Below are 16,723 nucleotides of genomic sequence, written 5' to 3' on the forward strand. Positions count from 1 at the left end.
CAAAACAAAACAAAACGCATAAAAGTGGGCCAGGCGCAGTGGCTCACACCTGTAATCTCAGCACTTTGGGAGGCTAAGGCAGGTGGATCATGAGGTCAGAAAATCGAGACTGTCCTGGCCAACATGGTGAAACCCCATCTCTTCTAAAAATACAAAAATTAGCTGGGTGTGGTGGTGGGTGCCTGTAGTCCCAGCTACTCAGGAGGCTGAGGCAGGAGAATCGCTTGAACCCAGGAAGTGGAGGTTGCAGTGAGCTGAGATTGCGCCACTGCACTCCAGCCTGGGCAACATAGTGAGAGCTTGTCACTACAAAAAACAACAAAAAAAATTAGCTGGATGTGGTGGCACATGCCTGTAGTCCCAGCTACTTCAGAGGCTTAGGTGGGAAGATCACCTGAGCCCAGGAGGTTAAGGCCGCAGTGAGCCATGATTGTGCCACTGCACTCCAGCTTGGGCGACACAGTGAAACCCTGTCTCAAAAAAAAAAAAAAAAAAAAGAAAAAGAAAAAGAAAAGAAAAAAGAAGTGGAATCATACAGTATTTTTCCTCCTGTGTCTAGCTTCTCTCACTTAGCATGTTATGTCACCTATCAGAACGTCATTCCTTTTTCCAAGAACATTCCATTGTATATATATACTATGTTTTATTTATCCATTCTTCTTTTGGTGGACATTTGGTTTGCTTCCCCGTTGTAGCTCCTGTAAATAATGTTACTATGAACACTGATGTAGAAGTATCTGTTTGAGCCCCTCCTACGCCTATTTGTAAACCTGCTTTAACTCCTTTTTGAAACAAGGGGGAACAGAAATAAGTGTTTACTCATAATGTTACTGTACTGGTCTGTGTTCTGGGTTGTAGAAGCTGTGGGCTTAGATAGTGTTGGAGGAGAAGAGGTATAGAGATGTTCCCTTTCTCATTCTTGAACTGAGGGTCTAGGCCTGGGCATAACTGGCCTTTCTGCACCTGCTTGTGCACACATTCTCTGTCGCCATCAACTTTGGCTTGCTTCTCCATCTTTTCTCGTTATCCCTTTCTACTCTCAAGCTCCTTGCACCTTTTCACCCCATCCAGAAATCTCAGAACAGATACACTTGGTGACGTGTAAAGAAATATAAGAATTTTTTTAAAAAAGCATTCTTGGCCGGGCGTGGTGGCTCATCCCTATAATCCCAGCAGTTTGGGAGGCCGAGGCGGGCAGATTGTGAGGTGAGGAGATGGAGACCATCCTGGCTAATGCGGTGAAACCCCATCTCAACTGAAAACACAAAAAATTAGCTGGACATGGTGGCACATGGCTGTAGTCCCAGCTACTTGGGAGACTGAGGCAGGAGAATCACTTGAACCTGGGAGGCGGAGGTTGCAGTGAGCCGAGATCGCACCACCGCACCCCAGCCTGGGCGACAGAGTGAGACTCTGTCTCACCAAAAAAAAAAAAAAAAAAAATCTTGCCAACATAAATGAATTGTGCTCCAGTGATTGGGATTCCACCCAGACCATAATAAATGATCTAAAGAGAAAGATATTTTAGTGCAAAAGACTATGAAATAGATTGGTCTTACCTAGGGTCAGTTTCCTGCTTTTTACAGCTATTTTCTGCTTTAGAAATTATATGTCATCTAAAAGCACCAACTTTTTTTTTTTTTTTTTGAGACAGAGTCTCACTCTGTCGCCCAGGCTAGAGTGCAGTGGCATGATGTCGGCTCACTGCAAGCTCCGCCTCACGGGTTCACACCATTCTCCTGCCTCAGCCTCCCGAGTAGCTGGGACTACAGGCGCCCGCCACCACACCTGGCTAATTTTTTGTATTTTTAGTAGACATGGGGTTTCACCGTGTTAGCCAGGATGGTCTCGATCTCCTGACCTCGTGATCCACCTGCCTCGGCCTCCCAGAGAGCTGGGATTACAGGTGTGAGCCACCGTGCCTGGCCAAAAACACCAACGTTTTTATAACGTGGCTCCTACTAGTAGTAGTGAATATCCGAGAGGTGGAGTGGCTTTAGGCAGGGGAAGCCCTTTGTGTAGAATGATGTTTTATGAGCCAAGGGCCACCTCTCTGGATCTGGTATTTAATGAACAGTGAATTGGGAAAGATAAAGTATTTATTTATTTATTTATTTATTTATTTATTTATTTATTTATTTATTTATTTATTTTGAGAAAGGGTCTTGCTCTGTTACCGAGGCTCTGTCTCCTGACTCACTGCAACCTCTGGCTCCCAAGCTCAAGTAATCCTCCCTTCTCAGCCTCCCAAGCAGCTGAGACCATAGGCATGCAACATGAAATTTTTTTGTATTTTTTGTAGAGAAGGGATCTTGCCATGTTGCCCAGGCTGGTCTCAAACTTCTTAGCTCAAGCGATCCACCCACCTTGGCCTCCCCATGTGCTAGGATTACAGGTGTGAGCCACCACAGTATGGCCTATTTATGGAATAAAATGCCACTCCATATAGTTTTATCATTTATATTAAAATGTACATTTCTACCACATCGCTTTGAAATTCGCCTGTGCCACTTAATGTCTGTTTCATTCCTGGGACTTTTCAAATATATTTTCTTATTAATTTTTTTTTTTTTTTTTGAGACAGTTTCCCTCTGTCGCCCAGGCTGGAGTGCAGTGGCGCTATCTCAGCTCACTGCAACCTCCACCTCCCAGCTTCAAGTGATTCTCGTGCCTTAGCCACCCAAATAGTTGGGATTACAGGCATGAGCCACCACACCTAGCTAGCTAATTTTTGTATTTTTAGTAGAGACAGGGTTTCACCACGTTGCCCAAGCTGGTCTTGAACTCCTGGGCTCAAGTGATCTGCCCGCCTCAGCCTCCCAAAGTTTGGGATTACAGGCGTGAGCCACCGCGCACGGCCTGTTTCAAGTCTTTTCTCAGATGTCACCTTCTGAATGATGCCCACCATGACCTTCCTGTTTAAAGTTGCAAGCATCTCCTGGCTGGTAGTTAGTTACCCTTCTAGTCCCCTTACCCTGCTGTATTTTTTTCCTCCAGGTACAATTAATACTTTTTAATATGCCATATAATTCACTTATCAGTTATTCTTTTTTTGCTATTGTCAGTCTTTTGTCAGCAGAATCTCACCAGGGAAGGGGTTTCTTTTCTCCCTGTTTTGTTTATTGGTGGATTGCAGAGTCCTAGAATAGTGCCTGGCACATAGTAGATACTAAATAAATACTTGTTTAATGAATGCTTGAATGAATTCTTGGTAAGGGGATACATGTGAAAACTTTTACTTGTGAATTTTATAGTTGTGGTTTAAAAAAGTTATAATAGCCTGGTGGTGGGCATCTGTAATCCCAGCCACTCAGGAGGCTGAGGCAGGAGAATCACCTGAATTCGATAGGCGGAGGTTACAGTGAGCTGAGATTGCACCACGACACTCCAGCCTGGGCAACAGAGCAAGACTCCGTCTCAAAAAAAAAATACAGTTATAATAGAGAGAAATATAATAAAATAACTATAAAATTGGGGTTGTCGCTTTTCTTTTGTTTTAAGTTCCAGATGTGCTTTCTTTTTCTAAATTTTCAGCTTCGGTTGTGGAGGGCCAAAAGGGTATCATTCCTCGAGCTATTCAAGAAATATTTCAAAGCATCTCTGAACATCCTAGCATTGAGTTTAATGTGAAAGTATCTTATATAGAAGTGTACAAGGAAGACCTAAGAGATCTTCTAGAATTGGAGACATCCATGAAGGATCTTCACATCCGAGAAGATGAGAAAGGAAATACAGGTAAAGTAGCCCGCTTAATCAGTTGCCTTCATTAGCAAACAGATATGCTTTAATTCAGTTTCTGGATATATTCCAAGGAATCTTTAAAAACATACAGAAGCAAAATGAATTTAGTTTCACTTTTAACTTGAACAGCTTTATTGATTATTAATCTCTTTTTTTTTTTTTTTTTGAGATGGCATCTCGCTCCATCACCCAGGTCACCCAGGCTAGAATGTAGTGGTGCAATCTTGGCTCACTGCAACCTCTGCCTCCTGGGTTCAAGTGATTCTGCTGCCTCAGCCTCCCGAGTAGCTGGGATTACAGGTGCGTGCCACCATGCCCAGCTAATTTTTGTATTTTTAGTAGAGACGGATTTCACCATGTTTGTCAGGCTGGTCTCAAACTCCTGACCTCGTGATCCGCCCGCCTCGGCCTCCCAAAGTGCTGGGATTACAGGCGTGAGCCACCGCGCCAGACCTGTTTTTGGTTTTTGAGAAGAAACTATATATGGTAGCTTATGGTCTTATTAGATAATTCAGTACAGTTTCTCTCTTCTGGATATAATTCAGACTAATGTTTTGAGCTCCTTTACCTTATGGAATACAATTATTGATTGTTTTTATCTTTTATCAAACAGTTACAATAATAATACATGCTTCTTTGTAAAATATCAAGCAGGACAGAAGTATATACACTTCACTATCACTCTTGATAAACTTGATGAAAATATTTCATATCTGATACCAATGTTGAAACAATTTTGGAAGGATGTTACAAATGATCTTAAATTACAGTATGTCTTACATAATGTCCCACTCACAAGTAAAGTGCATTTGTTTGACATATTTCTTTAGAGTCTCGGTGTAAAGCAGTGATGTCCATGCTGGCTGCTACACAATTAGTACATGTGGGAAGCTTTTTAAAAATACTGATTTCTGGGTCCTACTTCTCAGGGGTTCTGATTTAATTGGTCTGAGATGGTGCCTGGGCGTTGGCACTTTCTTTTTTATAAAGCTACCAGGTGATTTGCGTCTGGGTTTGAGAACCGTAGTGCTCACTTATAGCCTAACATTGGAAAAATTTAATGAAAAATTTAATGAAAGTTTTACTATGACTTACAGGAACTGGGTTGTTTAAAAAGTGTCATGATGGAAATAATGAAAGTGAAATGATTATTTTTTAAAGAAATAGTGATGTGACAGTATCTGAGTAAAGATGAATTATGGCAATATAATTTGAGCATGAAATCAGGAGCTTTCCTTCTCTGATTCAACTCCTAAGTCCACCTACTTCTCTTTGCAGTATTTTTGGATATAAACAAATAATGCAGGTAGTAAATGTAGGTTATTTTTAGTTCATTCTGTGATTGAAATAAAAACTTTTTTTCTTTTTTGAGTATAGTACATTATGGTATTCAAAGTATTTTCTTTTAATTGCCATCTCATCTGTCTACCTTGCATTCTGATACTATATAAACCATACTTGTTTTTAAAATGAATAACCAACTTTATTTGTATTGAATTTTTTTACTCATCATTGATTATGACCTCACAATACAAAAAAACTTAAAAGCCAAGGATGGCTTGATTATTAATAAAGCTGAAAAAAAAAAAAACTAATGCCTTTTTTTTTTTTTTTTTGAGACGGAGTCTTGCTCTGTTGCCCAGGCTGGAGTGCAGTGGCCGGATCTCAGCTCACTGCAAGCTCTACCTCTCGGGTTTACGCCATTCTCCTGCCTCAGCCTCCCAAGTAGCTGGGACTACAGGTACCCGCCACTGTGCCTGGCTAGTCTTTTGTATTTTTTTAGTAGAGACGGGGTTTCCCCGTGTTAGCCAGGATGGTCTCGATCTCCTGACCTCGTGATCCGCCCATCTCAGCCTCCCAAAGTGCTGGGATTACAGGCTTGACCCACCGCGCCCGGCCAACTAATGCCTTTTAATTGATACTAATTAATTCTTCTAATCTACTGATTAACTCTTTTGAATTATATATTTGATTAATTTATAAAAGATTAACCTAGGCCGGGTGCGGTGGCTCACACCTGTTATCCCAGCACTTTGGGAGGCCAAGGCAGGTGGATCACCTGAGGTCAGGAGTTCGAGACCAGCCTGGCCAATGTGGTGAAACCCCGTCTCTCCTAAAAATATTTAAAAAATTAGCCAGGTGTGGTAGTGCATGCCTGTGATCCAGCTACTCGGGAGGCTAAGGCAGGAGAATCACTTGAACCCGAGGTGGAGGTTGCAGTGAGCCAAGATTGCACCACTGCACTCTAGCTTGGGTGACAGGCAGAGACTCCGTCTCAAGAAAAAAAAAAAAAAAAAGATTAATCTATTAGGCTTTACAAATCAAAAGACTGGAATGAAGAGTTTTTCTTTTGTCATTCATTTTAAGGAATTGAGTGTGACTCATGACTCAAGACAAACTAGATTGTTTTTTCAAAAAATTACAGCTTTTAGAATTTAAACATCAAAATGAGTGCTGTCTGTTAAAATAGTTTCTTTGGGAGATTATCTAAAATTATTTGATGATGTTGCTGATGTTACTATTGTTATTTGAAATGCTGTTGACTTTTTTAAAAAGGGACTATCTTGGCCAGACTGTTTAGCAAATGGTAACTGTTAACTATACTAGGTTTTGATGAAAACTTGGCTTAAAAACATGTTTTTGCTATTTTAAGTGATTGTTGGGGCCAAGGAATGCCATGTGGAGAGTGCAGATGAAGTGATGAGCCTTTTGGAGACGGGGAATGCAGCCAGACATACAGGTACCACCCAAATGAATGAGCACTCCAGCAGATCACATGCAATTTTTACAATCAGCATTTGTCAAGTTCATAAAAATGTGGAGGCAGCTGAAGATGGATCATGGTATTCCCCTCGGCATATTGTCTCAAAGTTCCACTTTGTGGATTTGGCAGGATCAGAAAGAGTAACCAAAACGGGGAATACTGGTGAGCGGTTCAAAGAATCCATTCAAATCAATAGTGGATTGCTGGCGTTAGGAAATGTAATAAGCGCTCTTGGGGACCCACGCAGGAAGAGTTCACATATTCCATATAGGGATGCTAAAATTACCCGGCTTCTGAAAGATTCTCTGGGAGGCAGTGCTAAGACTGTCATGATCACATGTGTCAGCCCCTCCTCCTCGAATTTTGATGAGTCATTAAATTCTCTCAAATATGCCAACAGAGCACGGAACATTAGAAACAAACCCACTGTAAACTTCAGCCCCGAGTCAGACCGTATAGATGAAATGGAATTTGAGATTAAATTGCTTCGAGAAGCTTTGCAAAGCCAGCAGGCTAATGTCAGCCAAACTAGCCAGATCAATCGAGAAGGGAGTCCTGATACAAATAGGATTCATTCTCTTGAGGAGCAAGTAGCTCAGCTTCAAGGAGAATGTCTGGGTTACCAATGTTGTGTAGAAGAAGCCTTTACCTTCCTGGTTGACTTAAAAGATACTGTCAGACTAAACCAAAAGCAGCAATACAAACTGCAGGAGTGGTTTAACATGATCCAAGAGGTCAGGAAGGCTGTGGTCACCTCATTTCGAGGAATCGGAGGCACTGCAAGTCTGGAAGAAGGACCAGAGCATGTTACAGTTCTCCAGCTGAAGAGAGAGCTTAAGAAATGCCAGGTACTTAGACATCACTTATTTATTTATTTATTTTGTTGATACATAATAGATGTACATATTTTGGGGGGGTGTGTGTTAACATATTTAGACATTATTATGGATAACTCTTTTAAGGACTAAATTTATTTGGGCAAGTCAATTCTAAGAGTCATTTTGGAATTTTAGGTTTTTTAAAAAATGATTTATATATAGAATCCCACTTGCCTCTCTCACTTTGTTCTTTCTACCCTCCCCTTTCCTATTGCTTCCTCCTCACAGTTCATACTCTTCTTGACTCCTCCTCCTTTCTCCTTTGGTTAAAGTGTATTTTAATTTGTTATATTTATTAAATAGAACTTTGTGGACCTGGTTGTCAATTTAGAGACTGAAAATAAACTTATTTGAGAAATAAAATTAAGTTATCTTTTACTGAGTTTTTTTCCCTCTGTGGGTCAGTAGTTCTTGAAAGAAAAGAAATACTTCATCTCTTGTGTTTGGAGTATAGGTTTAAAAAAAAAAAACCTAACAAATTAGCATATTTATTAATGTTTAAGGAATGTAGGTATGTACATGTATACATGTTATATGTACATTTATTGAGTTCAGATTTACATTTCCCCACTTTTCATTCAGAAATTATTTATTGTGTGAAGATTGTATGTTGTGGGAATGGTAGAGGACAGACACACCTAGTTACTGCTTGCTTGGATGGAGTTTGCAATCTAGTGAGCAAATGAATGGTCCTTCAGTTGTTCCTGAGATAACATGGCTCCCAGATTCCATCGTTCTGTCCATTTTTCAAAATAGGAAAACTTGAAAAGATAGCTTTTTACTTAAAAAGGAAATATGGTTTAAGTATATTTCCTTTTTTTTTTTAAAGCGCTAAGCTTATTTCTCTAGCTAGAAATATTTCCTCAAAGCCTTTTTACATGTAATATTATAAAGAAGGCATTTGTATTATCCTCTGTTAGAGCAGTTCTCAAGTTCTCCAACTTTTTGACCACAGGACTTCTTCTTCTTTACACTTTTAAAGTGAGATCCCTCAAAGAGCTTTTGTTCATGTGGGTTATATCTATTGATATTTAGTGTGTTAGAATTAAAACTGGAAAAAAATCTAAGCTATTTATTCATTCAAAACTAACGGTAACCCAATTACATGTTAATATAAAGAGCACTTTTAATGAAAAATATTTTCTAATACAATTTTTTTTTTTTTTAAAGATGGAATCTTGCTCTCTCACCAGGCTGGAGTGCAATGGCATGATGTCGGCTCACTGCAGCCTCTGCCTCCCAGGTTGAAGCAATTCTCCTGCCTCAGCCTCCCAAGTAGCTGGGACTACAGGTGCACGCCACCATGCCCAGCTAATTTTTGTATTTTTAGTAGAGACGAGGTTTCACCATGTTGGCCAGGATGGTCTCCATCTCTTGACCTCATGATCTGCCCGCCTTGGCCTACCAGAGTGCTGGGATTATAGGTGTGAGCCACTGTACCCAGCCAACACACACAAAAATTTTGGTAAGAGTAGAATTCCTTTACATTTTTGCAAATGTCTTTAACATCTGATCTAATAACAGACAGTTGGATTTTCATATCTGCTTCAGTATTCAGTTTGTTGCAATATGTTGTTTTCGTTGAAGTTTGTGAAGAAAATTCAGCCTCATAGTTGTATAGTTTGAAGGGAGGAGTTTGTTTTGTTTTGTTTTGTTTTAAGACAGAGTCTGGCTCTGTAGCCCAGGCTGGAGTGCAGTGGCGCGATCTCGACCTCGGCTCACTGCAAGCTCCGCCTCCCGGGTTCACGCCATTCTCCTGCCTCAGCCTCCTGAGTAGCTGGGACTACAGGCGCCCGCCACCGCGCCCGGCTAATTTTTTGTATTTTTAGTAGAGACGGGGTTTCACCGTGGTCTCGATACCCTGACCTCGTGATCCGCCCACCTCGGCCTCCCAAAGTGCTGGGATTACAAGCGTGAGCCACCGCGCCCGGCCGGGAGAAGTATTTCACTGAATTTTCAGATAATTGTGGATGTTCTTCTTTCCTATTACACCAAACTCAACAAGCGGAAATTTCTCGTTATTTGAAATATGAGATTTGAAACTATCTTGTTACATTAATGTACTAGTCTCAGCCAGCACAGTGGCTTATGCCTGTAATCACAGCACTTTGGGAGACTGAGGCTGGAGGGTCGTTTTGAGCCCAGGAGTTTGAGACCAGTCTGGGAAACAAAATGAGACCCCTGTCTCTACAAAAAATGAAAAAACTAGTCAGACATGGTGGCACATGCCTGTGGTCCCACCTACTCAGGTGACTTAGGTGGGAGGATTACTTGAGCCCAGGAGTTCAAGGCTGCAGTGAGCTGTGATTGCACCACTGCACTCCAGCCTGGGGTCAGAGTGAGACCCTGTCTCTAAACATAAATGAATAAATAAATAATGACATAGAAACATGTAATACTTTTTAAATCATTTTTTTTTTAGTTCTTTTTTTTTTTTTTCTGAAACGTAGTAATTCTGCGTAGGTAGAGCAGGCCCTTCCTCATTAGTAGAATGAGGTGGAACAGGAAGTACTGGTAATTGGAAGCTTGAATGTTGGGACATATATAGGAGTTGGTAATAGGAAGCACTTTTCTGTCATGCTTCTAAGGTGGCTGAAATTGGAAGCCCATCAAACCGATTGCTTGGGGGTAAGGTAGGTAGTAAGTTCCTCTTTCCACGTGTTGGAAAATAAATTTAAGTTTGCCCTCGATTATGTTCTCTAGATTATTACATCCTAAAGATATTAACAGTTTTGTTGAAAAAAGTACCATGATCAGATTATTTTGGGAAATAGTAGATTGCAAAAAGCAAATGGGTTTCTTTTTCTTTCTTTCTTTTTTTTTTTTTGGAGACAGGGTCTCCCTGTGTCACTGAGGTTGGAGTGCAGTGGCATGATCATGGCTCACTGCAGCCTTGACGTCCAGGGCTCAAGCAGTCCTTCCACCTCAGCCTCCTGAGTAGCTGGGAGCACAGGCCACCATGCAAGGCTAATTTTTTTTTTTTTTTTGAGACAGAGTTTTGTTCTTGTTGCCCAGGTTGGAGTGCAATGGCGTGATCTCAGCTTACCGCCAGCTCCGCCTCCTGGGTTCAAGCGATTCTCCTGCCTCAGCCTCCCGAGTAGCTGGAATTACAGGCATGCGCCACCATGCCAGGCTAATTTTTTGTATTTTTAGTAGACACAGGGTTTCTCCATGTTAGTCGCGCTGGTCTCAAACTCCCAACCTCAGGTGATCTGCCTGCCTTGGCCTCCCAAAGTGCTGGGATTACAGGCGTGAGCTACCACGCCCGGCCACAAGGCTAATTTTTGTATTTTTTGCAGAGACAGGATGTTGCCATGTAGCTCAACTTCCACCTCCCAGGTTCAAGGGATTCTCCTGCCTCAGCCTCCTGAGCAGCTGGGATTACAAGCACTGCCACCATGCCTGGCTATATTTTGTATTTTTAGTAGAGACAGTGTTTCACCATGTTGGCCAGGCTGGTCTCAAACTCCTAACCTCAAGTTATCTGCCCGCCTCTGCTTCCCAAAGTCCTGGGATACAGGCTTGAGCTACTGTGCCCGGCATATATCTCTTTAAAAAATTGTTTTGGCCAGCATGGTGGCTTACCCCTGTATTCCCAGCACTTTGGAAAGCCGAAGTGGATGGATCGTATGAGCCCAGGAATTCGAGACCAGCTTGGGCAACAGAGTGAGACCCTGTCTTTACAAAAATTAAAAAAAAAAAAATTAGCTGGGTGTGGTGGCATGCATCTGTAGTCCCAGCCACTCGGGACATAGCTTTTCACCTCAGCCTCATGAGTATCTTGGGACTACAGGTGTGTGCCACTGCACCTGACTAGAAAATCATTTTTAAAACTTTCTTTTCTGTTCTTCTATGACAGGCAGAATAACATACTGGTTAAGAATATGGATACCAAACTCCCTAAGTTTGAATTCTGCCTCCTTTGCTTACTAGCTGTATGACCTGGGGCAAATAGTTGACCTTTGTGCTTCAGTTTCCCCATCTGTAAAATAGAAACAGTAATACCCACTTTATATGGTTGTGCAAATATTAAAGCATTTATTCCCATAAAGCAATGAGGATGCCTGGTCTGTTCTAAGACATAATGTATGTTAGCTTATTACTATATTTACCTCTGATTTATTTTTCACCTGCCCGTGCCTACGATATACATCAGTGGCAGCTAAGCGATTGGACTCAGTAGTTGTAGGTAGGGTTACATCCCAGGGGTTACTGTGAAGGCAGCTTGGTAAACTCAGCTGCTTAGGGGGATTGCTGGGCAAGGTGACCAGCAGGTCTGTGTGACAAGCAAGGATATCCTTTTCTCAATCCCTGTTATCCTTGAGCCTATTAGGCAAGCAGGTCAGTACACATTTTAAAAATTCTTAGCCAAGGTAAGATCGTGGGCCGTCTGGCAGATGGAGTAACAGCTGGATTGTTGCTAGGGAAGTTAAGTGTCATTTTGAAGTTACCATCTTATTTTTAGAAGCTGCCAGATAGTGTTGCAACCTTGATTTTTCACCATGAGTCAATGTTTGGAACATTCTACCTGCTCCTAAGTATCTCTTAAAGTATCTCTTAAGGGACTTTATTGCCCTTTTTATTCCAAGTTTTGAACACAGAAAAAAATACATGAACACAAATACATTGAACAGATAAATGCTCTTTTTTTTTTTTTTTTTTTTTTGGAGACAGAGTTTCGCTGTTGTTGCCAGGAAAGCCACATTTCATTGTGGCTTTAGTTTGCATTTCCCTGATGACTAGTGAGGTTGAGCATTTTTTTCATATATTTTTGGCTATTTGGATATCCTCCTTTGTGAAGTACTCATTCAAGTCTCTTGCTTGTTTTTCTACTGAGTTACTTGTCTTCTAGATTGATTTGTAGAAGTTTGTTGTATATTCTGGGTATGAGTGCTTTGTCACTTATATGATTGCAAATAATTTTTCTGTGGCTTGCTTTTTACTCTCAGATACATATATATATCACAGTTTCTTTATCCACTCGTTGATTGATGGGCATTTGGGTTGGTTCCACAATTTTGCAATTGTGAATTGTGCTGCTATAAACATGCGTGTACAAGTATCTTTTTTGTATAATGACTTCTGTTCTTCTGGGTAGATACCCAGTAGTGGGATTGCTGGACCAAATGGTAGTTCTACTTTTAGTTCTTCAAGGAATCTCCACACTGTTTTTCATAGTGGCTGTACTAGTTTACATTCCCACTAGCAGTGTAGAAGTGTTCCCTGATCACCGCATCTATGCCAACATCTTATTTAGTGAGATTTTTTAAATGCCAAGCCAACATGTGGAATGAGGCACTTGACAAATAATTTTCTGTTTACTTAATTTAAAAACTACTTTATTGTTTACATATCCCAAGTGTTCTTAAAAATAGGCAAATTTATTAGAAACCAAGAAGTAAAACTGTTTAATCATTTTTCGACATCTTCAGAATATATCTCTTCATGACGAAAGTGTACAAAATCAGCAAATCTACTTCATTCAAATGCCCAAATGTATTCTTATAACCCTATATGTCAATTTGGGAAATGTGAGCTCTTTGAGTGATCCACATTAAAATCTCGTAGTAGTTCTAGCAAACTTGTAAAAATCTTAGTGAAGGTACTCTAGAACCAAAACAACTAGTTTTTATATACAGGAAGGAAAAATCAGGAAAATCTTCTGTCTTCATGGTAATGAATTCCTATGTTATAGCAATGATAGGTTCTCTCAACTCTGCCTTCCTTAGAAAGAAATCAGAAAAAGTTGAAAATGAAAAAAAAAATTCATGAGACGTCATCAAGCTATAATCTAATCACCATTTTGTGTTATCATATGAGGTTTCTTGATTATTTTCAGTGGTGAATGTCACTTGTGCCTTCTTTCCCCACTAGTGTGCGCTTGCTGCTGATGAAGTAGTATTTAATCAGAAGGAACTGGAGGTGAAGGAACTGAAGAATCAAGTGCAGATGATGGTACAGGAAAACAAAGGGCATGCGGTATCTTTGAAAGAAGCGCAAAAAGTGAATAGATTGCAGGTAGAGTTTCTTAATGCATCTAACTCTGTATAGTTTCTTGAAATAGTACCTAATTAAACACAGTAGCATTTTAAATGATAAATGGGAACTTAAAAAGAGGATGTTCATTTGAAGAGTTCTGAACGTAGGCACCTGAAAGAATTATTAGTTTTTCCCTTAAATCTGCTTAAATGGAAACATTTTTATTGTTAGCTTGACTTGGTTTTAGAAATATAAAGATAATACCCAGGAAATTAATTTATAAATCATATCATGGTTATTTTTTCCATACTTTTCCCTCCTGTTGTTTGCCAAGGTATTAGGAAATGCAATATTGTTAGGAGTTGGAAGGTAAATACATAATTTAAACTTTGAAATGTATTAAATTATCCTCTTACACCTCGTGAGTGATTTGCTTTTTAACTTTGGTTAAACATCTTTCAAATTTTCTATCTTAACTTTCCTATTATATTAACATGGATATGTCTACAGTATAACATAGCATGCCTCTAAATATTATTGTACTCCCTGGCTGTGACTTCTCCCATCACCCCAAATAGTTAATATCATTTAAAGCCTTTAGCTTCCTATGAGGGAAAAACTAATGCCCAGAGAAATAATCTAATCTAGCACACATCAGATTTTGATTTTCACGTTGTTTGATTTTTGTTTTCTTTTTTAACCCTTCTAATTGTATTTTGTTGTTGTTTGTTGTTATTGTTTTGAGACAGGATCTCATTCTGTTGCTCAGGCTGGTGTGCACTGGCATAATCACAGCTCACTGCAGCCTCGACCTCCCGGGCTGAAGTGATCCTCCCACTTCAGCCTCCTAAGTAGCTGCAACCACAGGTGCATGCCACCATGCCCAGCTAATTTTCTGATTTTTTTGTGGAGATGGGGTCTCACTGTGTTGCTCAAGCTGGTCTCGAACTCCTGGGCTCAGTGATCGTACCACCTCAGCTTCCCAAAGTGCTGAGATTGATTGCAGGCATGAGTCACCATGCCTGGCCCTAATTGTATAATAATTTAAAAACATAAAACTAAAGTATATACAAAACAATACGTATTAATCAGTGATTTATCACAAAGAGAACAGCTGGGTAACCACCACCAGGTCAAGAAATTGCTAACTGCCAGCACCTCAAAATTCTTAGTGCCTCTTCCTCAAAGACAACCACTCTCTTGACTTCCATGGTAATCATTTCTTCGCTTTTCTTACGGTTTTACTATCTAAATATGTATCCTTCAACACTCCAGTTTAGGTTTTGGAATTTTTATTAATTTATTCAGTATAGCTTATTCAGTATCTGGCTGCTTTGTTGAACATTATTATGATTCATCCACTTTTTAATTGTAATATTTTTTCTGTAAATTCTAATATTTTATCTGTAATGTGTGGCTGTGGTTTGTTTAGTTTTATAGCTACATAGGATTTTATTGTATGACTATACCACAATTTATTTCCTGTTCTACTGTTTGATGGACATTTGTGGTTTTCTGTGAAATTTTCTTGTGAATTTTCAGTGTCTCTCAGTGCACATGCACATACATTTCTTGGAGATTTGTGCCTAGGAGTTGAATTGCTAGGCCATAGGATAGGTGTATCTTCAACTTTTGTAGGTGATACCAGATTGTTTTCCATTTTACACTCCCACCCAGCACTATGTGAGCATTCCCACTGTTCCATATGCTTCTCAACATTTGTTATTAATTTTTAAATCTCAGCCAATCTGGTAGGTATGTAGTATTTTATTGTGGCTTTAGTTTGCATTTCCCTGATGACTAGTGAGGTTGAGCATTTTATTCATATATTTTTGGCTATTTGGATATCCTCTTTTGTGAAGTACTCATTCAAGTCTCTTGCTTGTTTTTCTACTGAGTTACCTGTCTTCTAGATTAATTTGTAGAAGTTTGTTGTATATTCTGGGTATGAGTGCTTTGTCACTTATATGATTGCAAATAATTTTTCTGTGACTTGCCTTTTACTCTCAGTGGTATCTTTGATGAAGAGTTCTTGTTGTAATCAAATTCGTCAATCTTTTTCTTTATGGTTAATGATATTTGTTCTCTATTTAATAAGTTTTTCCTTTCCCCAATTGTCTCCTCTGAGGATACTTTCTGTATTATCTTCCAGAAGCTTTATTGTTTTGCCTTCCACATTTAGCTGTATAGTCCCCCAGGAATTGATTTCTGTGTGTGGAATAAAGTAAAGATCAAATTTCATTTTTTAAACATATAGATACTCATTTGTCCTAGCATCATTTATTGGAAACCATCTTTTTGCAACTGTTTTGAGTGCTATCTTTATCATAAATCATGGTCCATTTGTGCATGAATCTCTTGTCTATTTCTTGGCCTTTTATTCTGTTGGTTGATTTGTATATCCTTGAGCCAAGATCACATTTCTTATTTATTGTAGGTTTATAATAAGTCTAGATATTTTGTAGATCAAGGCCTTCTGCTGTTCTCCTTCCCTCCCCACTCCCCAGATGTCTTGGTTGTTCCATATAAATTTTATTTGAATTTTTAAATTTTTTAAATAACTACTTTATTGAGATATAATTCACATACTATAGAATTCAGCCCTTCAAATATACAATTCAGTGATTTTTAAATGTATTTACAGAGTTGTCTAACCATCACACCGTCTAATTTTAGAATATTTTTATCACCCAAAATGAAAATATTGTATCCATTAGCAGTCACTACTCATTTTCCTCCTTTCCTCAGCCCCCGGCAAAAACCACTTTACTTTCTACTTCTATGGATTTGCCTATTCTAAACATTTCATATAACTGGAATCATACAGTAAGTGGCCTTTGTGTATGACTTCTTTCACTTAGATGAAAATGTTATTTTCATTTATTTATTTTTCATGGTCAAATAATAATTTTGTATGTTTCTGGGATACAGTGTAATGTATACATTACGGAAAGATTCAATCAAGTTGGTTAACATTAATTAATTAACATTGAATGACATTTATATATCTGTTTAGAATTAATGAACATGTTTTGATTGAGTCTCCTAATACAGTGTAATGTATACATTACGGAAAGATTCAATCAAGTTGGTTAACATTAATTAATTAACATTGAATGACATTTATATATCTGTTTAGAATTAATGAACATGTTTTGATTGAGTCTCCTAATCCATAAGCATGGTATAGTTCTCTATTTACTTAGATTTCCTTTGGTTTTTCTCAGTAATGGCCTACATGTTTTTGTGCAGAAATATTGCAAATAATTTATAGAGTTCTTTGTAGGTACTTGATTTTTTTTCTGTCACTATAAATAGAATCTTTAAAAAATTTTATTTTTCAAATTCCCTAATTGTTGGT

General features: G+C 39.1%; 1 protein-coding gene across 7 annotated transcripts in view; it reads left to right on the plus strand.

The window, feature by feature from the left end:
- Window positions 1-16,723, plus strand: part of LOC105498969 (kinesin family member 27) — an 83,895-nt gene that overhangs the window by 11,438 nt on the left and 55,734 nt on the right. For 6 of the 7 annotated variants that reach the window (XM_071077611.1, XM_071077616.1, XM_071077615.1 and 3 more), the window contains exons 3-6: window positions 3,535-3,735; window positions 6,395-7,353; window positions 13,258-13,401; window positions 16,111-16,188. In XM_071077611.1, the coding sequence (XP_070933712.1) occupies window positions 3,535-3,735; window positions 6,395-7,353; window positions 13,258-13,401; window positions 16,111-16,188 (1,382 nt within the window). The remainder of the gene's footprint in view (window positions 1-3,534; window positions 3,736-6,394; window positions 7,354-13,257; window positions 13,402-16,110; window positions 16,189-16,723) is intronic. The other variant, XM_071077614.1, reaches the window with a different exon arrangement.

The sequence above is a fragment of the Macaca nemestrina genome, chromosome 14 (assembly GCF_043159975.1).
Source record: "Macaca nemestrina isolate mMacNem1 chromosome 14, mMacNem.hap1, whole genome shotgun sequence".
Taxonomy (NCBI): domain Eukaryota; kingdom Metazoa; phylum Chordata; class Mammalia; order Primates; family Cercopithecidae; genus Macaca; species Macaca nemestrina.